At 36.8% G+C, this 23,469-nt stretch overlaps 2 protein-coding genes across 2 annotated transcripts in view; one reads left to right on the top strand and one right to left on the bottom strand.

Moving 5' to 3' along the window:
- LOC138314329 (ubiquitin carboxyl-terminal hydrolase MINDY-3-like) overlaps positions 1 to 23,469 on the top strand; it is a 350,037-nt gene that overhangs the window by 294,568 nt on the left and 32,000 nt on the right. The gene's annotated exons all lie outside the window — the stretch shown is intronic.
- Positions 3,109 to 13,523, bottom strand: LOC138314325 (uncharacterized). Its single transcript, XM_069254607.1, is given in 12 exon segments — positions 3,109 to 3,641; positions 3,643 to 3,748; positions 4,026 to 4,188; positions 4,705 to 4,809; positions 5,275 to 5,442; positions 5,893 to 6,039; positions 6,834 to 6,975; positions 7,364 to 9,381; positions 9,520 to 9,645; positions 10,164 to 10,242; positions 11,161 to 11,197; positions 13,407 to 13,523. Coding segments are annotated over 12 exon segments (3,675 nt in total). The 5' UTR covers positions 13,462 to 13,523; the 3' UTR covers positions 3,109 to 3,112.

The following is a 23,469-nucleotide window of genomic DNA, read 5'->3' on the forward strand; positions in this document are numbered from 1 at the left end:
ATTACAGAAACTTAAGTTAATTTTGGTGTCCCATTCAACTTACAACTTTTATCTTACAAATTTATTTGTAAGTTTCATTATAGGTATATAGGTTGTTACAGGTCTATTTGGCCTGTTGTTTATGTTACGACACATAGATGTTAATGTTTATTTTATGTTCATATTTATTCATTGTTTCGTCTTGAATTTACACAATTGAGGCATGTTTCAAAATCAGAGGAGTCGGAGGAATTTGCAATCCCACCAACCACTTATTTCTCAAAACATCTCATGTTTGACCCTTTTCAGGGTGCCTAAAAAATGAAAAATAAGAAAAAATAAGAGCGTGTGTCCAAATTTACACTTTTCAAAATCATTGCACGAATAAGACAAAAATCAATTGACCAAAGAAATAAGATAGAAAGCTAGTTATATGCTATTCATTATTTTTAGTTTGTATTGAACAAAGATTTAAAATCAAGGTTGTGCATGAACTTAAGTTCTCGAGAAGGGCAAGGGCATTTCTTGGGTTGTAGGGGGCCGAGTGGTTAAGATGTATCAACATATTGCCGCAAGCCCTCCACCTCTGGGTCGCCGAGTTCGAATCCCACATGGGGCAGTTGTCAGATACTGACTGCTGGTCGGTGGTGGTTTTTCTCCGGGTACTCCAGCTTTCCTCCACCAACAAACCTGGCATGTCCTTACATTAAACTAATAAACCCAAACTCTTGGGTTGAATATTGAATATTGTATTCAGTAAGATAATACCTTGGAACTACAGCTCATTAAGCTATATCATTCACCATTAAAGATCAATGGAAATCTTTTTACTCCTTAAAATTAATCAGTTTGTCGTAAAATTTCAAGACTGATTGTATTAATGCAGTTGCCTCTTGCTCCTCTCATACAATTTTGAAACAATTTCTGAAATAATTCAGGGTTTACATGTATTTTTATTTTGATAGATAACAGTTGGTATATAATTATTCAAGTGGGTGCATTGTATTTATTCAGTTATTGTAGAATTCTACGCACGTGTCATATTTATTTTAACACTGCTTTCAATAGAAAAGTATTTATATTTTATATTACAATAAAGTTGTATAATCTTGCCACATCGCTTTTCATGCATTATGTTAAGTTTACAAATCAGTATCTCAGACAAAACCTAGATTTATAAATATAGGGAATCTCATGTAAGTGACAAGTAAATGTAAAATCAAAATATGAAAATATTTATAGATGTTATTATAGTAACTTCAAACGACAGAATCAAAATCCTTTCAAGCTTAAACAAAAGGAGAGAGACACTGCCTTTTGTGCAGAAGATAACTGCATGTATATGGTTGTTTCCATGACTATTACATTATAATTATATTGTACTAAGTATAGACAATTATTTTTGTGGGTCATGATTGTTTTTCATTTTTTTAAAGAAATCAAAATTTCATTATTGAAATATAACTGTATAAGAGGTTATCAATGTCATCTTAATCATTTCATAGTTTAGATCTAAAGCTTTGCAACAACAGTGGTCTCAAAAATATATATACACTGTACATGTACAGTCAAACCTATTAAAACAATTGTCTTTATACACAGGGCTTAATGTTTTGAATTGACCATTTGGGACCCCGAGAGAAAGTGGTCGTATTAAGCAGGTGGTCTTTAAAGATGCTCCACCGCTGACAAATGGTATTTTTTCACTATCAAAAACAGCAGCAGACGATTTAGTATTTTTCTTCAGTTAAAAAAGTTACTTAATTTACAACATTACCGCCGTTGAAAAGTTTGAGTTTCTTATTTTACTTCAAGTTAAAAATATAAAAAATAATTAATTGCATCCCGAAAAAATTCTGTGGCACTATATCCTATATGGAATGAAGTACTGATTGCGCATGACCCAAAGGCAAAATGAATTATTTCATATCATTTTTTTGTGTTAATTAGACTTATGTATACACGATTAAACACTAATTATTGTTCAAATGATGAATTTCATTTATGCTCTGTCGGCGGTGGAGCATCTTTAAACAGAGGTTGCTTCTAAGGCAGATTTTAAACTACCGGTATTAATTTTAAGAAAATATAGTGCAAATTTTGAAAAAGAATTCCTTTCCTGTACAGTTCTGTACTTATTTTTTGTTTTAAACATGCATAATTTGTTACTTTCTGTGCAATGTTTGTATTTTTATGACAACAAAATCTCAAGATGTTTTTATTATAAATCATTACTATTCTTCTATATTTTGTTATTTTTCTGAATTTTCCCAAAACTATTAAACACTTTCACTGAAATCATTGTCTTTGTTATCTTTTATCTATCTGTTTATAAAACTCTGGCTTAGTGTGCTGCTGCATTTCTTCATCATTAGAAATATATCTATAACCGTAGAAACTTGACAATTCTTTCCAGATCTTTCTGATAAGTTTTACCCTGTAAATGTTTCGATTTACTGGTCCAACTGTTTACTGTAATCCAACTTATTTTCGTGTGCAATAAGAAACTGTGAAAATAAACCTCCATAAACCGTTTGTTAAGTAGAAATCTTGATCACAAAATTCATTTGTCCTAAAAATGTGAAATTAATTTGCCGCGAAAATAAGTTGATTTGCAGTATTCTTATTGAATTGATAAGTGTTGAATGGACAGAAAAAATATTTCAAATACCTTGTAGTCTGGTTGAGATAAAGTATCAAATCATGTTTGAGTATGTACTATTCCACAGCACCTCTTTTACATCTACATGTATAGATGGTTAAAGTGACATTGACCACTAGCTCTGAACTTAAATTGCAATCCAGCAATGACAAGGCAGTTACCAGATTCTTGCTATAAGTTTATGTTTTCTTCTACTCCATTATAACTGCCTCCAGTAACTAATATGGCCAAGAGCGAAGGTAAAGCATACCAAATAAACAAATTGTTTACTTGTGTATAAATCTATAATAATGTTGCATGAATGTCAATAACTGAAAAACTGACTTGATTCAATGTACAATTAACTTTCTAAGTTTGGTTTGCTTTCATTACCGGGTTATCCAGATGGATTTAGAGGAATAAAGAGGAAAGCTTAAACACTGACTTTTACAAACTAAAAACAAGATTCTAAATAAAATATTCATTTATTCATCAGAGTATCACATCCCCAAATTTTCCAGAGTGATATTGTGTTGTGTTTGGATTTTGGCCTAAATCTGTGGCCTGGTCCACTCCAGTTACAATGTAGGAGTCACACATCAGGACTGTCGACACAAAGTCACAAGCCGTTTCTATGCCGGCCATCTTGGACCTGTAGTCGTCATATATCACAGAAGTACCTTCATCAGATGTAAACAATTGTATATTTTGAATGTCTCTTTCATTGGTGATGGCATTGTCAATAGAAATATGACCATGATCTTTGAGCGGAGAATATTCATGTCCTTTGGCTGCTGAATCTATGTAACTTTGACATTTCACAGGAGGAACCATGTGACCTCGATTTTGGACAAGGCATAAATCTATATGACCTTGGCCTTTGACTGAAAGTGGGTATGTGTGACCTTGACCTTTGTCTGGAGGAGAATATGTGAGACCTTGCCCTTTGCCTGAAGGTGGGTCTGTGTGACCTTGACCTTTGTCTGGAAGAGAATATGTGTGACCTTGCCCTTTTCGCTGTATGACCTTGACCTGTGTTTAGACAGACGGTGGTGTAGTAATCATGTAAGACTACTGCCATATCTTGTAGAACATGAGGTACATAAGTGTTGTCTTCATTTGCAGAACCTGAAAGCAAATGCAACATCAAAACCATGGAAAGGAAGGATGTATTATAGTTTCAGATAGACAATTTTCATATTCTTTTTGCAATAATGACAATTGGCCTGGATCAAATAGCCAGAGGTCAAAATGTCTTTTTTTATCATTATGAAAGGTGTTCAGCAGGGTGAAGCCATTCGTCCTTCCATTTTGAACTAATCAAGACGTCACATGCACGTTTGTTTTAAAAAAAATTATTAATTTGCTAGATCTGAAAAAAAATTCTTTGTTGTCAACTACTTACCAGAATTTGTTAGAAGAGCCTCACTAATGAGCTGTTCTGTTCTCCCCCCTCCAGGAAGAACATATCCCGAGCAGAGAAGAGATGACAGGATATTAGCAGATCGCCAGAAATCTTGTTCTAGGAGGTCGCCTCCCCCAGTGGTGGGGTGACTGATCACACAAGTCTGAAAGGGAACAATAATAAACAATATATTAAGTTCTATTTATATTATTTAAGTGTCAATCATCGTGTCAAACTCCTCTCGCCAGTAAATTTTAATGAACAGAAGGTTGTTTTAAGCACTGATAAACAATAGAACCATTTGATTTTGGTCCTTAAGAATGTTTGTAGGCTATGCAAAACGTACCTGCGCACAATACGCGCACACATAAGGCCAAAAATAATATAAAAGTAGGGATTTTGATCTCGGACTCCCGTTCCGGCCATTATTTTAGAGTAAAAGACACTAAAAAAAAGAAAAAAAATCCCCCCGACCTACCCACCCTACTTTTTTTGCCCATGTAACCCTAAACAGACATACATTATTTTGGGTCTAAATACGGTGTACTCTTATTCTTAGATAAAATTTGTCTTACCTGATGAAAGAGAGCCAAAAAGATTTGTTTTAATACAACTTTATCCTAACTTTTTTCAAATGAATACAAAGATAGTTAAAGTTAAGACTTTTGTACATATTTACCTGGACAGGTGTGTTGTGACACATAACCTTCACAAAGTTTGTCTGGTATCCCATCATCCACTTCTCTGTATATGTATCCATGGAAACAGTGGTACAAACGTTGGTCTGTGGACAGGAGAAGTTTTCATTATAATGAGAAATTAGAGGATGGCCACATCGGTCGCATGTACTCTTATGTTTGCAAGTTGGTAAAATATGTCATTTGATCTAGAGCATTTCAACAGTTCACTCATTATGGTGATTATATCAAAAGTAGTTTTAATTTAAGCTACAAGAAATGCAAACACACTTGTCAGTACTTTGTAGGACTGTCAACATGTCATTTTTGGGCAAAGTTAATTTCACCGCACAAAATATTGAGACAGTGTCTGTGGTCAATGCAAAGATACGGTACACGTTTTCATTTAAACACATATTTTATAAATACATGTATGGGTGCAACCTTTAGCATAAAATAATAATGATAGAAGAAATATGTGTCGCTGAACACCATTTGTGTATGAAGTATGGATTTCCCTCTCACTTCAATTTCATGTTGACAGTATATTATAAGGTTCAGATATCGCTTACCTTGTCAACGTCAGTAAGATAGGTGGTCATGCTGGTGACGGAGGCTGTACACATCACATGCAATGCCTTATATGGAACATTCTCTATGGCGATGACCCCAAATGTTTCACACATGACCTTGACCTCCTCACAGATTGAACCTCGGACAAGCAGACACATTATGGAAAACTGAAACATTTTTAGAGATATGATGTTTCTATAAATCCGAATTCTTATATGAAATAGTAAAATTTATTTTCTTGTTGAAATGTTGCATGAAATTTGTTTATTTTTTCAGTTCATAATTAAGATAGCAAATAGAATGTCTTATCCATCTTCGCTTGTGGAGTGTAACATAATCAGAAGCCTTGGCTAGCGAAGATGGTCTTTATCATGCTAAGCAGTTACTTGTAGGATACCAGGTTAATACCAAAGCCTTTAATTTTCAACATTAATTTCTCAATTTTTAATTTTCTAAGTTTTCCCCTCCACTTCGACTCTCTTGATATCAATTGAAATTTATCAAAAATAAGAAACATCAATCTAAGCCTTAAGCTACAAGATAAAGCAGAGTTGCACCATGGTAATTCTGTCTTTATTTGCTTTCTCACTATGGACATATCTTTTTAAGACAATCACCTTTGTCAGTATATTCCTCACACTTTCTATCCAGCGATCTTTATGGGCTATCCTGTAGACACCTTGAGCAGTCATTGTTTTCTGAGTGTCCAGTGGTCGTTTGTATCCAATGTGATGATAGTTTGATTTTATATCACCATTTACCATCTACAATGATTAAAACTCAATTTAGTATGAAATCACAAGTATCGTATTCAACCTAGCAAGCACCCCTATCCCCGTTTTGAAGCCCTATTTTCACTTAAACCTCAAAAAAAGGCATGCCAAAAATATGACAACCAACAGTTTTTTATTTGATTTCTTTGCAAACTGATTTATGGCTTACTTTGTACAATGATATTGTGAAAGGATAGTCTACATTAGGTCTTATTAAGTGTCCCCCTTATTTTCTTAAATTGTTTAAGTGCCCTTAGACACATTGGGTTGAATAAATCTACCATCTGCGAATCATTTCAATTCCAATTGAAAATACTTTGAAGAAAATGTGGAGTAAAGACAAATTTAAATTACAAGACAATTCAGGAAAGTTTCTTAATGTAGGTAAAATGTTAAAATACTTTTAGGAAGACACAGGCTGGAAGAAAAAAGAAATATGTTAAGAGACTAAAGAGGCTATAAATAATTTAATCAGCAAGATCAAAAGAAAAGGAGAATTCCATAAGACATAAATTTACCTTGTCTGGTATACTGTATTAAAGCACCCCCATCCTATAGGTGCCTATTCCCCTTTTTGATGCCTCAAGGTTACTTTCATTGACAAAACAGGTGAAAACTATTACTTGCAACCAGGAAGATTTCTCTATTTGATTTCTTATATAATTGCCTCTGTGCAATAATTTTGTGAAACGTCAGCCCAAATTTGGTACTATTAAGTGCCCCTTCAGTTTTAAATATCGTCACTTATTAGGTTGATTACGGTATGTTATTTTAATATTCCTTACAATAGTATTGAGTTGTCTGCCCCTGTACTGGTAGATGAGTGGTACGTTGGACACATCTGTGGATATGACGACTCCAGACACTAGCTGAGGTGAAGCTATGGGACCTAGGCTTACACAGCAGTACAGCAGATCCAATGAAAGTCTTCAAAAAAAAAATCAAAGATAACAGATGTTAAAGACCCTTCTTGACAAGTCAACATTGCAAAGAAGGTAACAGTCTCCATACATGCACTTTTTCCAGCTCAATACAGGTACTGAATACTTTCATTTTTTTCATTTATCAAGACAAGTTTAAACTATGCTATAAATAAAAAAAACCATTTAACTAAATTCCCAAGTACATCACTTTTTAACAAGATCTTAGAATTTGCTTGCTGGTAACCATACTCTTTAAAAGAATATTATTTAGACTAAGAAAATCAGTGATGTATCTATGAATGATGTTAAAATAAATATATAATAAAATATTATAGGGAAGTTTGGTGCAGCCATGAAACCTAACCACTGTGACATTTTGCTTGGAGTATTACCTGGCCTGACTTGTATCCTGACATCCCTCAGTCCTCCACTGTGACTTAGCTGCCTCTATCAGGATGTCCATCATCTCTTCATCATTATGACTGACACTCCTGGCCACACCCCTTAGCCCCGCCCACCAGTCAATCTCTCTGTTGATACTGGTATCGGGTGAAACACCAAAGTCTTTCTTATTTGGTTTTGTTTTTTCACAAGTTCTAATTTCCTCATTGTTCTGACTTGATATTGAATCTATATTAACTTTCTCAGCCACTGAACTTTGCCTTGGTTTTGTTAGCAAATCTAGTGTTTTACATTTAATCTCTGAACTCTGAGGTTGTTGTGGGTGTATGCCTAGCTCTTGTTTCTTGACCTCCAAACTCTGCTGACCTGTTTGCTTGACCTCTGAACCTGTGTGTAATTGCATAGTTAGTCCCTGGTTATCTACCCCTGACAGCTGACATGTCAAAGCCGTCACATCTTTTCCTTCTCCAGGCCTCTGACCTTGAGAATCTATCTCAGCATTGACACAGAGTCCCCCGACCTCTACACTTATGTCTATATCACTGTCTGTCTTCTGTCCTATCTCCCTGAAGTGACGACTCTGAAGCACTGCTCTGGAAACCTTCTTTGACTTTGCCGTTTGAAGTAAGAAATCTATCTTGCTCCCTAAACCTTCCTCATGGCCTGTTTCTGGTGTCTTTGAATCAATGTCATTAAGTGTATCTCTAGATGGCAGATTCTCTTCTCTATGATTTTCCAAACTTTCTTTTTCATCTTGTGACTGAGCAGTCTCCTGACAATTACTTTGGTTTTCCAGAAGTTGACCTTGTGATTTCACAGATTGACCTTGAAAGTCTTTGTTGCTAGGAGAAGTGGCACTTGAAGACAAAGCTTCCTGATTTGTACTTAATTTTCCAAGTTTAAGAAAATCAACAGTTGATTCTACAGATTTGAAATGTCGACTGGAATTATACACCATTTTATGTCCCTGTGTTTTAGTCTTTTGCTGTAATATGTTCTGTAATTTCATTTCAAGAGAACTTGCTGGATCTTGGTTACCACTGGATTTTTCATTATTCTCAGACCGATATGTATTTCCTTGACCTTGACCTTTGATATGCTGACCTTCTGCATGTCGACCTTCACAGAAGTTCCCAGCATCAGTTTTATTGTCATCACATTTCAAATTGAAACAGGAATCAAAGTCATCCTCTTGTTCCTCAGACAAGCTTTCTTGCCCTGAATGACCTTGATTCAGTATAACTTGACTGGAGAGGTTAGTCTTCGTTTTTGAAACATCAACCAGCTTTGTAACAGATCTTTCTGAATGATCATTCACTTGTAGTCTTGACTTTTCACTAACACTACATGCAGATTTTCCAAGGTCAATACTTTTTGATACAGGAATATCATCAAAACAATCATCAAAATCTGAATCATCTGATTGGTCCTTGGATTGCAATAAGACACCTAAACTTTCCATGAAGTCACTTTTTGTTTTTTTCTCAAAATAACTTGGACTTTTATGACCTTGAACATTGGTAGGGTTAACATTTGCATGACCTGGATTGATGGGGTCATCCTGAAAGAACCAATCTAAATCCTCCTCAGAATCTGGGCTGCACTCTTTATTGTTCAATTGAATCATATTGTCAATATGTGATGGAATGGCTGAAGAGGACCCTGATCTTGTACTGAAATCTTTTGCTGTTGCACATGGTAACTGATTCACTTCTGAATCAGCGGGTGACTGCCATGACTCCTGCTCTTCTTTGGTCTCTCTGGTAACGTTTGTACTTAGGAGGAACCCTGAAGAGGCCCCTGAAGTGGTAGAAAAATTACCTGTCACACCACATGGTAACTGTTCCTCTGTTGTATGTCTGCTCTTGTCTGATGGCTTCAGTTTCTCATGGCATTCATCACATGACTGTATAATATCAGAAAGAGGCAGTTTGACCTCTTCCAGGACCTTTTGACACTGCTTGACCCCTTCTTGCATGGCAGACACAATGTCACTCACAGGAATATTCTGAAGATCAGGACATTTCATTAAATCTCATATAAAAATAAACCCCAAAGTAATATTAAAATGATATTTATAAAATAATCAATTCTATAATAAATGGATTCTGTTTTGTAAAGATATAGGAAAAAATAAATTATTTACATTTTGTCGTTGAAGTGTTGTTGTCTTCATTAGCGATCCAATCAAAAAGAGCAGTGTCTTTACTCCGTTACCATGGCGTTTGTGGAATGACTGACAGGTGGTGACAAGGTACTGGCCCACTGGATGCTGTGAATGAATTATAAAATGGCTTTCTGAATCAGTCATGTCTGCAAAACATTTATAATGAAACATTCATCTATTCAACATACAATTAATTCAGATTATAACATGTTAAGCTAAAAGAATACTGCTGATGTTATTTGACAATCTTTACAAGGATATAGGGCTTATAAACATATCATTATTTATACCAGATTTTACAACATCCAGTTCATACCTATTATATACACTAACATAGAACTGCTATAACCAGTAAACATCAAACTCAAAGAGCACTTAATTTACAGACCACCACATGTATAATAATATAGTCATGAAAATATAACAGACTCAATGTAACAGATGTGGCACTAAATTACATCACTGTCTCACATTAACCCCACACACATATATGTATATAAAACACAGTGATATCAAAGCATGGTATAACATTTGTCCAATGACACAACTGTTTTGATATGTTCAGATTGTTTTCCTATAAAATAATGATATACAATATCAACAAGGGAGCACCAGTATGTTACCTCCACATCCAGATTCTGTAGTACCAGCAAGGCAGACCTTAAGTATAGTTCTTTGTCTCCATCCACTACACACTTCAATCTGTAATAAAAAAAAATTCAAGTAGTTAAAAATGTTCATTCTGCAGTTTCCAAGAATAGCCAACGGTTCATAAAATGTTAAAGGTGTTTTTCAAAACCGAAATGGCTTTTGATTTTTAAAATTTAATTACAAAACAATTAAGTTTGGTAATTTTGTAGAGCTGCAAAAAAGTCTATGCTTAGCAATAACGCTACACTGATCATTTGTAATTTCAAAGATCTATACATTTTTTGACATTATAGTTTATAATGATGATAAATCCTTTGATACGAAATACCTGTATTCAGCATATTGAAACAATTTTGTACAATTTGCTTAAAAGCTGTGTGGCACAAAATCCAATACAGCTACATTATATACTGGCTATTCCTATTTTGTTTTCTTAATTTAGAGTCATAGAGTTATAGAGTTGATCCAAGTTTTTTTCTGACAGCTTTTTCAATGCTTCATTCACATTTTTAAAGGTCCACTACCTTTCCGGAGCAAAATAAAAAGGTTTCTTAAAAACATTAATAACATCAGAAAATATATGCCGATGGCCTAAGATGAGGTTACAACACCAAACATATGCAAGATTTCCTGCGTAATATAAGATTACAGTGGAGAGTCATTTCGCTGCTTTGCCGTCTGGAGCAGTGATAGTCAACTACCGCGCGGTATTTAGGACGACGGCGGGAAACATAAGACGACCCGCGTTATGAAAATTATTATTTCATTTATTTTAAATCAAATTGTTCAGAAGGTGATAATACGTGTAGTATTAAAGGTAAGTTAATAACTTTTGCGACGCTACAAAATTATCGATCTCGTTTTAATTCCCATTTTAAAAATTAAAAGCTGTTTTGGAAAGGTAGTGGGCCTTTAAAGGTTGAATGCATAAATAAAACTGTCATACAAGTACAGTATATGGTAACTTACCCATGTCTAACTCCAAGGGAAGATTTGAACATGGAGGCTACAATGCAAGAAAGCAAACGATGAAATTTGTCTATACATTTAATAACATTTAATACTAAGGGTTTAGTTAAATCTGTTGAGTAGATAGGAATATTAGTATACAAGTTTGATTACTTATAGTTGTCTTTATACGGGTGAAAGTTATTATTCAATATTACTTCACTCATTTTGGCAAATTATTTTTGCAAGGATAATATTTTTGCGATTTCACGGCACATTGCTTTGATAGCAAAAATTTGATCCGCAAAATAAAGAGAAATGGTTAAACAATATCTACCCTTTAGTCCATATCTCGAAAATTTAAAACACTAAATTAAAATTTGATTTTCTCGTTTTTAGATCAAATCGCGAAAATTTGACCCCCAAAAATAACCAGTATATGGTATAATAAGAGTGCTACTTTAAAGTTAGATGTGCTGTAATTTGTATACTCATAAATCAAGAAGAAAATTTGATGCGTTTCTCACCCCCAAAAATTACCAACATTTTGAATATTAGAATACTTAAAATGCATAGGTTTTATTTTTGCAAGTACAATTGGATTAAAAATTGTCTTAGTGGTAGAACACAGTCAGTCATTCTCGATGGTGAACTGTCATCTTATGTACCAGTAGAAAGTCACGGGGTCCCCCATGGAGGTCTGGATCGGCTCCTTGGGCCGAGTTAACGCCAAACATGCTTTATTTTTGTACTGTTTTTAATGAAATATCAGTCCCCTTTTCAAAAGGAAGTGTTTCTGTGTCATGTCCTTTTCAACTAAGAATACGAATTGACTTAAATAAATCCAACACTGTTTGCCAGGTTATAGAATGTTTTTATCAAAAATGTTTCGTTATCGTCCACAAAATTTAAAATACTCTTTGGCAATTATCTTACTGTTAGCTCTAAACCATGATCGCTCTCACAACAAACCTCCATATCAAGTTTACCTAAATGAGCACTAAATTAAGCCGAGTGGGGAAAAAAATGGAAAAATGAAATATCAATTTTCAAAATGTAAAACCCTATCTAAATACAACTATTACTTACACTGCCACTGCATGCCGTCAACATACTGACAAAGCCAAATACCTGTGCATTATTATCCAACAAGACTTGAAATGGGACTCCAATATAACAACTATATGTAATATACAAATGCATCATTAGTTTTCATTCGAAATTTGAAAGTAAATTCTAAATCTATAAAGAAACAAGCCTACAAGTAATTTGTGCATCCATCTTTGAAACATGCTTATTCAGTATAGGATCCCTATAAAAAAACAAACATTAAAAAATTAGACATGGTACAGAGAAGGGCAACCCGCTTGGTAACAAGATATCACAACACCTCAAGTGTCAGCAACATGCTACAAGATCTGTATTGGCCAAACTTATCTGATAGATTACAAATGCTCGTCTAATAATGATGTATAAGATCACCCATGGACTTGTTGCTATAAACAAAGATCAATATTTAAAACCACAAACTCGCCCAACAAGACACTCTCATCCTTTCTTCTATCAAACACAGAGGGCCAACTCAATGAAAATGGATGTTGTCGTACATTTTTTTGTATTTAGTGGATGGACTGATGAGTATACGACAACATCCATTTTCATTGAGTTGCCCCCCTGTGCTATCAAACTAATCATTGTAGAACCAATTGTCGAAAATATTCATTCTTTCCATCAACAATTTTAGAATTGAACAAACTCTCTTCTGACATGGCAACAACTACCACCTAAGAACAATTTAAAAAAAAAAAACTAAAATCAAATTAAACATTAAAATAAAAACACCTCCTGTACATAACACACACTTCAATATCAACATAATCTTCAACACGGTGAAGAAGGTTGATAACCTGGTAGATGTAGAACTTAATGAATACTCAAATGCAGGACTGCTACTCAAATGCGGGAGTATTCCCCAAATCATGGCAAAATCCCAAATCAAATGCGAGAGTAAGCCTACTCCAACTATGTTAGAGGTATTGCACGACGAGACACTTTTGGAACATTACGTCGTGTCTAACAAAATAATGTCCGATAAAAAAAAACGGCTGACCAGCCGACTCTCATGTTATGGGAGTAGAGTAAGCCCCAACTGTAACAAAACTAAGACTGAAACAAACCGGTCTGTGAAACCCGTACGTCTGGTAAACAGACCAATATTTCAGGCGTATAACAAGTAGTTACTCAGCAGTCAAAAGATACCCTACTACCTAGGCAAATGGTAGCTTCTGGGCCACTCGTCATTTCCCGAAAACCAGACATCATTCATGAGCACACGTTTTCTGTTGCGGCTGCAAACAAATGAATCGCAGTGAAAAGCATACTTGATTTTACCTCTGAAGTGACGCACTCTATTCAAACGTTTTATGGACTACGATACCCAGTTAGAAAACCAACAAGCGGGTTACAAATTCCGGATCAACGCAACGTTATGACGTATTTAACGTTAGTTTTACTGAGCATTGAAACTAAACAATAATTTGCATCATTGTAGTTTGAATATAAAACTGCATTACAGTTCTGCAAAGTATAGCTAGTATGTCAACTACGTTTCCGAAAACAAAAATCCAAAAGTTTATCAATAATTTTCAGCACTTAGGCTAGAACATTTCTATATTTACTTTTTCCCCCGTAATCATATATTTTTTGACATAAGAGTTCATATAATAACGAAGTCGAAGAAATGATATGCCGGTGTGATTGATGATGAGCTATTCTGTGTAGATATACTTCACGTTTTTCATAACGTAAAACCAGGTAAGGCAATCTTATCTTCCGAATATGGTTGTCTGATCCGTATGACTGGAAAACAGAAATAGCAACACGTAGTCAATCTAGTATATTTTCTCAGAATAGCAGGAACAAAATTAATTACTCATACCCCTAAATTTTGAAGAATTCTGATGTGATTTTCGAAGTTGTCATATAGATATGCATGTCAAAAAATAAATTTCTGTCGTGTAGAATTTATTATACATGTAAGCTAATTATAAGAAATGACTAATTTGACAGTCATTTTTAAAAAAGTACATTTCTTGCATTTTTTTAGAGAAACGATTTCACTTTTTTACTTCAAAATTATGGCTTAAATCACCTGTGTGACGTCATTTATAGCTTATATCGAGGGTTTTTTTGTGTAAATCTTGTAAATCATAGAACGTTTAATAACGAGGTACAGTGTGAGTATTTATATCTTCGGAATTTCACTAGAAGGTACTGTAGGGGTAACACACATGTATATATACTGTCACTTTGAGCGACAATACTGGGTTGGCTGTGTGTTATTGTTTTTCTCAAAGAAAAATGGAGCATATAGTCATTAGTTTGTCAATTACACGAATATTCATATACCTCACAGAAAACAAATTAAAATAAAAATAATTATTTAATTGGTCGTAAGGATGGTCAAAACAGTGAAATTCGGATTCTATTTCTTTTTTAAAACAAATGTCCATGATTGTGAGTATTGACAGTTTTCAAGAAGTGTTTGTATTCCCATAAATAACACCTATTAAAAACTGTTTAAGTGTTATACACATATTTCTCCGTCTGTGTGTGAGATTTAAACATTCTAATTTTACCACTTTTCATAAAGTCGCAGCACTGGATGTATTTTTAATTGTAAAAGTAAAAAATCTTTTTAACGTGTACACGTGAAAAATAGACTCGAAAGATGTCGAATCATTCCGAACTCTTCCGAACATCGTCGCGACAATTCCGAAGTAACACGAGAGTTGTGTAACCAAGAAAAAATGTCAACATTTTTCATAAACAAAACATGTGGTCGACCTCAGCAGACTGGATCTACAAAGAAAATAATGCCCGCACATTACAACATTACAGAGCAAGGTCAGGCAGGTAGATGAGATGACAAGAGGTCAGGTGGATAGATGAGGACAAGAGGTCAGGTGGACAGATGAGGACAAGAGGTCAGGCGGATAGATGAGGACAAGATGTCAGGTGGATAGAGGAGGACAGGAGGTCAGGCGGATAGATGAGGACAAGATGTCAGGTGGATAGAGGAGGACAAGAGGTCAGGCGGATAGATGAGGACAAGATGTCAGGTGGATAGAGGAGGACAAGAGGTCAGGCGGATAGATGAGGACAAGATGTCAGGTGGATAGAGGAGGACAAGAGGTCAGGCGGATAGATGAGGACAAGAGGTCAGGCGGATAGAGGAGGACAAGAGGTCAGGCGGATAGAGGAGGACAAGAGGTCAGGCAGATAGAGGAGGACAGGAGGTCAGGCGGATAGATGAGGATAAGAGGTCAGGCGGATAGAGGAGGACAAGAGGTTAGGCGGATAGATGATGATAAGAGGTCAGGCGGATAGATGAGGACAAGAGGTCAGGCGGATAGATGAGGACAAGAGGTCAGGCGGATGGAAGAGAACAAGAGGTCAGGCGGATAGAGGAGGACAAGAGGTTAGGCGGATAGATGAGGATAAGAGGTCAGGCGGATGGAAGAGAACAAAAGGTCAGGCGGATAGAGGAGGACAAGAGGTTAGGCGGATAGATAAGGACAAGAGGTCAGGCGGATAGATGAGGATAAGAGGTCAGGCGGATGGAAGAGAACAAAAGGTCAGGCGGATAGAGGAGGACAAGAGGTTAGGCGGATAGATAAGGACAAAAGGTCAGGCGGATAGAGGAGGACAAGAGGTTAGGCGGATAGATAAGGACAAGAGGTCAGGCGGATAGAGGAGGACAAGAGGTCAGGCGGATAGATAAGGACAAGAGGTCAGGCGGATAGAGGAGGACAAGAGGTCAGGCGGATAGAGGAGGACAAGAGGTCAGGCGGATGGAAGAGAACAAGAGGTCAGGCGGATAGAGGAGGACAAGAGGTTAGGCGGATAGATGAGGACAAGAGGTCAGGCGGATAGATAAGGACAAGAGGTCAGGCGGATAGAGGAGGACAAGAGGTCAGGCGGATAGAGGAGGACAAGAGGTCAGGCGGATAGAGGAGGACAAGAGGTCAGGCGGATAGAGGAGGACAAGAGGAAGGCAAAAGCTGTTGAGCTGGGAAAGCAATGGGGCGTGGATGAAGTTGGAATTGCCAAACAAGAAGATATCTTGGTCAGAAGTGTGGAGGAAGGACCAGTACTGGATAGCATTCCTGTTAAGAGCTGTATATGTCACACTACCGTCCCAAGCAAATCATCACCAGTGGAGACTTATAGAGAACACATCATATCAACTCTGTGGGAGCCAGGGATCAATGGCCCACATCTTGTCAAGGTGTCAGATATCGTTGTCACAAGGCCGGTACAGATGGCGTCACGATAAGGTCCTACGCGAGCTGGCAATTATTGTATAGGAAGAAAGGAGAAGTAAGCTCCCAAAGTCAACACCTGGTAGTACGAAGATCTTTGTAAGGGAGGGCGAGACAGTGGAGCAAGACAAGACAGATACAATATCATTGCTGGATAGATGAAAGGACTGGGAGCTCAAAGTGGACCTGGATGGAAGGCACGTTTTCCCAATAGTGGAGACTACAAATACGTACATTTGGCCGCGCAGAGAGCTGCGCTCTTATAACGACAACATCAACCGGAATATCAGTCGACCAAAATCTATAGGCCTAATATAAATTTAAGCTTAGGCCTATTTCACTAGTATTGTATTTAGTGTGAATGTACACGTAAGGCTACGTACAAGTTCTAAGATTTAATGTGACATTAATTTAATATATATACTGGTATATATATGAAGACAAATATCGCCCTTTTCATTTTTTTTTTTTACAAAAAGCAGAGACAATATGTAATAACAACAACCGGAATACCAGTTGACCAAGCGGATCTAGTCTAATGATCTGTAATATAAATTAAGGCCTATTTAGTGTAAATTTACATGTACGTAAAGTTCTAAAATTAAATGTGACATTAATTTTATATAGACGACGTATTGTGTACAGTACATAACTTGTTAAACAAATACACCCAACTTATTTAAGATTTCCACAAATCGTGAAATGTGCATGACAACGTTAACGTTAGTATTCAAATCCTAATTACGTTACATATAAAAAACAACAGTTTTTGCTTCTCTTGATGCGTCTTTATGTCACAAATTATTGGAGATCATAATTATTTCAAAACCCTTCCCGTAACCACTTCACATAATGATCACTGTTACTCAAAGCCGTCATCTTCAAGTAGATCTATCGAAACACAGCCACAGCAGCGAATAACATGTAGGCCAATAAATGAAAAAAGCTATTTCAATAAAAGACACACTACCCAGGACATCGTACAAATAAATGATAATTTCTTCATAGTTAAAAATGTCCCCGGCGACAGAAATTGTTTTTTTCATTGCCTTTCTCTTGGGTCGGGATCCAATAATGATGCCAAACGATACAGACATGAAATATGCATGTTTATTCATTCAAATTGGACACAATGGAAAGATCTAGTGTCAGTTTGTCATGGTTCCAATATAGTATCCCCTAGTCAGTACCTCGAAAAATGATAAAAAACAACCGATGGGCAACAACAGTCGAGATGAAAGCTGCATCAATTATTTTAAACACAAATATTGCAGTTTATCTAAAAGGCACAAAGATAGACGAAACTTCAGGTCAACCTGTTATAACCTATAACATCGAATCATACCCATCCCAAAACAACAATGCAACACGCACTATCAAAGTGTTATTAGCTCATAACCATTACAGCTTCATGGTAGAGCTTGAAGATCATACTTCGGAATAAACACTTAGCATTTCACCGGAAGTGACACAAAGTTGTACAAATACTTCAGAAAGACATTGCTCTCCCAATGTCACCCAAAAACAAAGGAAAAGATCAGCGTTTCAGGACAATGATCCACTTTTACAAGATTTGCAACACAAATGAAGAAAATTGGGGATACATTATCGACACGAGTTAAACGACACAAATGAAATGAATCATGAACGGGTTCTACATAAACAAAAATATGCAAAACTCTTAAAGAGGACTGAATCCAAACTAGGGATCAAACTTCACGAAATACCTAATCCTCCTCTACTTAGTGAGGATGAACAATCAAACTTGGTAATGGATGCTTCTAGAGCATTTGAACTTCAACAGATGTCTTACAAATTCACACTATGCCGTATTTGTAATGAAAGAAGACTGGAAATGAAGATGTCCAAACCTGACGTCTGCCATCGCTGCAACAAAGATGCCAATGGAATCAGAATGATTTCGATGGAAAATAACATGGACCCTGGTCAAATACCACCGGAACTTACAGGCCTTACTGTAGTGGAGCAGCAACTGATAAGTAGAATATCGCGAGCAATAAATGTTCATCTTTTGAAACACGGCGGAATAGCAGCGAATGGTCACTTTGTGACATTCCCCCAACAAGTAAACGAGCCGGCGCAAATACTTCGCAAGCTACCTTCAGAAATAAATATAATCGAAGTAAAAAAAAAAACTAGGTAAAAATGAATCACACCAGGATTACCGTGTTCCACGTCACAACATCCAAAATGCTTTAACATGGCTAAAACAAAACAATGTCGCTTATTCCGACATCCTCATTAGCAAGGAACGACTGGACAATCTCCCATTGGATGGCGATATTGCCATTCACGACATTGATGTGCAATTCCCACATAAGAACAATAACAAAGGTCCAGCAGAAGACCAAGCAAATCTTGGCCAAACTGACGGAATAAGCGATTCCTGTGTTGTTCTTCCAGAACCAGCTATCGATATCAATTCAAAAGTAGAAAAAATTTTAAAAGAAGTCATTAGCCCCTACCACGACCCCGTCAGTATTAAGAAAAATGTTATAGATATCCCTTGGCCTTCGAGAGGTGACAAGCCACTTTCGGAATTTAATACATTTTTTTTTTCACATTAGCATTCCTATGTCTGTTTCCAACAGCAGCTGGCGACTTCTACGTCAACCGTCTTTACACATGTAACTCCATGTCAGAATGGGCAGATCACCTATTTTGGTACATGGATGGACGCTTTGCTCAACATCAGTATTTCAAGTTTATTGTGCATAACATCATTATGCGAAAACGTACACTGGAAAAATGTACCTACATCATGAATCAACAACTTGGTGACGCACACATAACAGTCGTTGACTTAAGAGAAAGGCTACGAAATGGAGATACTTCCCTTCCAGAAAAGGTTCTATATTTCTCAGCTAGTCTGCGTGGTACATCACAATACTGGACACAAAGATCAAAAGAACTACGATCCCTAATCCAATTCCAGATAAACGAAGGAAACGGTTTGCCATCTTTTTTTTCTACTGGGAGCTGTGCCGAATTCCATTGCAAACCATTGCATCGACTTCTGAAGATGTGCATGCTTGAAACAACAGGTAAAGTAGTTGACTTGACCGACAGAAATACACTCTTTTCGGTGTTACAAGCAAACGCACACATTACAGGTCATTATTTTGATCTTCGGACACAAACTGCAAACCCCCGAGGAAAGATTTATTGCCATGGTCAATGTTGGATAAAGGACAGGCAACCACATAATTTGATGTACTACAGGACTCTCCGATACAGAGTGTGCCATTCACCTGTCAAACTGGGCAACGTCTGAATTTAAGATGACAGCATGTCATCCAGCAGGCACCGATGAAGATGGACACCCCAGGAAAGCCTTGTGGATTTGGATATGCATGCAAAGGAAATCAGCCTATGGCGCTCTTGTGGATTTATTCCATGACATCGCCAATTCAGCGGATGATTCAACTGGGGCCACAGCAAAGTCAGTGTGTACTAAACTACTGATGATTGATGAACACCATCAAGCGGGATATCTCCAGCGTCGAAGCGTGCTTTGAACTATCCTCTCTTCCACTTTTCAGATGTAGTCATTCTTTTCAGTCTGTGAGTCTTTTAGGATCCAGAATTCTCGAAAGAACAGGATCCACTGTCACGAAGCAAACACCACTTGATAGATACCTTCATCGCCCAGAGAAAGATAAGACTTCATGGTATGATTTCATCTGTAAACCGGGAAAAATTCCAGTCATATCAGGCACCCAAATTCGAGCATCATGGCCACTGACTGAAGAATTTTCAAGAACAATACTGCTTCTTCATTGGCACAACTGGCGATCTATTGATGAGCTGAAGTCCAGAGCTGGAAGTTGGACGGACTTGATGCACTGCTTTCTATCGTCTGACATGTGTTCAAACTTTGTAAAGGCAGATGTGGAGCGTGTCAAGCGGCATCAATCCACTGATGAAAATCAATCAGATGTTGAAGACTTTGAAGACGTACAAGAAGACCAGAACAGCCCGAATGGATGGCACTGTTAGCACCAAATCCAGACTATATTGACAATGCAATGGATTTCCAATATGATGATGGGGGACCTGACCATGACTGGAGTAAGGAATCACTTCCATATCCTGGTGATAAAGGCAAATGTTTTCTAGAGAATTTAGACAAAATGAGAAAAGAAACAAATGATCAAGATCTTATTCTCCCTATTGTCAATCCATCATCCATGAACCCTGAACAAAGATTTGCTTTCAATTTAGTCATAGATAAGCTACTACAGCTGAAAACAAATTCCTCAGAATCCCAAGATGACAGTTTAAAACTGATTGTGGCGGGAACAGCAGGATCTGGTAAAAGCTTTCTTATCAAATGTTTGGTTAGAAGTATCAGAAAACTCTTCAACAGCAACAAATCAGTCCAAAGACTTTGCCCAACAGGAAACAGTGCTAACCTAATATCAGGTGTCACATTGCACAGCTTCTTAAAGATTCTAACAAATGCTAGAGCGACAAAGGAGCTTGTTCCTCCACAAGGAAAAACACTTCAGCTGCTTCAAAAAGATTGTGATGGGTTAGTCGCTTTGCTAGTGGATGAACGGTCTCTCATTGGGTGCACAACTCTTGGGTGGATGGAGTTTCGACCAGATATGCAATGAAAAATAGTTACAACTCTTCCAAACCATGGGGAGGGTTACCAGTCATTGTGTTTCTTGGAGACGACATACAGCTTCCACCTGTTTGTGATTCGCCTGTCTACAACTGCGAAAGCACAACACCTGCAGCAATTCATGGTGCACTTATCTGGAAAGATTTTGACAAGGCAGTAACTTTGAACACAATTGTGCGTCTAAACAATGACCAAAGGCAGTTCAAAGAGGTGCTAATGTCAAAGAGGACATATTCCATCACACATGAACAAGCATTGTGGCTCCAGCAGTATCAATGGGATAATCTTTAATCCAGCCATGGAGAAAACCTTCTCAACAACATGGTTGCTGATGGACTATTTGTATTTCCAACACATGCTTTGGAATAGGAACATAACAAATCACAACTTTTGAAGGCAAATGAGCATGCTCCAATTGCAAGGATGACCGCTGTCAGTCAAGGTCCGCATTCAAAAATATCCAGACACACAGCTGCAGGACCTCTACATGTCATCTACCTATGCAAAGGAGCAAAAATTATGTTAACTGCTAACCTTAATGTTCCATATGGATTATACAATGGATCTATGGGTGAAGTCATTGATGTAATTTACAGAACAGACAAAACACCGGCTGATTCTCTTCCAGATGTGGGGATGGTCAATTTCAACAAAGACACTGGATCTCCATTCCTTCAAGATCATCCACATCTTGTACTGGTTGTACCTGTTCAAAGGCAACTAGACTGCAATTGTTTCACATGTAAGCGTCAGCAGATACCTTTGCGGCTAGGTTGGGCTTCGACACTACATCGATTCCAAGGAATGACAGTGGGGAAAAACGAGTGCAACAGATACATTGTGATCCATCCTGGAAGTATGGCGTTTGAATCTAGGAACCCTGGGGCTTTTTTATGCCTTGTCCAGAGCAAAATCGGCAGGAGGAGTCGATGACGATCCAGACTTCGCCTGGAATCCACAGCTGTTAGTTAACGAAGACCGTCTGTGTCAAAAAGTAACAACAGCAACAACACGTATGCGGTCTTTAGAGATTGAACGGATAAGGCAGATCTGTAATAACACCAAATCACTCTTTCAAAATATTTACAACAGCAATACGTTCCTTTCTGTCATGGAAAAGGTTCAACAGTTATCAGAGGAGCAATAAACAATTCAAAACAATGTGAATAAAACCTGAGTGATGATATATATCTTATATACTATAATTTTGCAACCAGTCTATCAGAAAATTCCATATAGTACATTGCACTTCTCGAGGAATGGTCAAAGCTGTGCATGGTAACCGTACGGGCAATATGACTTTGTCCTTTGTCCATACATAATTATTAGGAACTGAGAAACAGTGAATGAACCTTTAATTTCTAAAACAATAATATTTGAATATATAAGAAAATAAACGCTTTCACTGACATGGTCTTTTTTTGTGGTACTGGTTATTCTCGTTGGGCTGATTTTAAAACAAAATTGATATTTGATCAAGGCTTAACATTATCGTGCACTTATCCACAAATGGAATATGTACTTCAGATATACACCATGAAATGAAATTAACTAGATTTAAATTATTGTTTAATTTCATTCTTGGAAAACATGGAAAACAAGAAGCTAAACTATATCATAATTAGAGAATATCTAGAAGTTGATTATGAAATCAATTATTAGTCAGCTGTTCCCATCTGAATAGATCAATTGGTATTTTACAACTAATTACCAATGTCAACTCTAATTAGGTATACAGTAAATACATATTACATTGCAGTATTCTTTGCTTTTAATGTTTCTCACAGGCAGTTATAAACTATAACCCTACACTGAACAGTAGATCACGTTCAACTGAAAACAAATTAAACAAATTTCTAGCAGACAAATTACACTCAAGCCATAGTAACACAAAAGAACTACGAAAGGCTATACTCGTAACAGACAGCAAAGGTTTTTCATTGAGAAAACATTATGATGGGAATATTTTCCCAATTGAATTATGGTGCAAGTCAGGAGCAAATACAGAAACTCTGGTAACTGCCAAGTGTTTCAAGATCAACAAGAGCAACTATTTTCTACCTTTGGAGTGGTACATGTGACCTTACTATCAAGATACCCACTGGCATTCACCTGACAGCCACAGGGGATTGTACCGTTCAGCATATTTTGGCCCAATACTAAAGAGTCATTGAACATGCTCAAAAAGCACCAAACGTCTACATCAAATTTTTAGATTGCCTACATTATTCCATTCAAATGTGGAACAAATGTAGGGGTTTTCCATCAACGTCTGACTTTGTTGATGACATTGAATTGAGGAGACAGGTTCACTGTCTTAATTCTGAAATAGCAAGTTTAAATGAAAAAATGTCA

This window comes from Argopecten irradians, chromosome 2 (assembly GCF_041381155.1).
Source record: "Argopecten irradians isolate NY chromosome 2, Ai_NY, whole genome shotgun sequence".
Taxonomy (NCBI): Eukaryota; Metazoa; Mollusca; class Bivalvia; order Pectinida; family Pectinidae; genus Argopecten; species Argopecten irradians.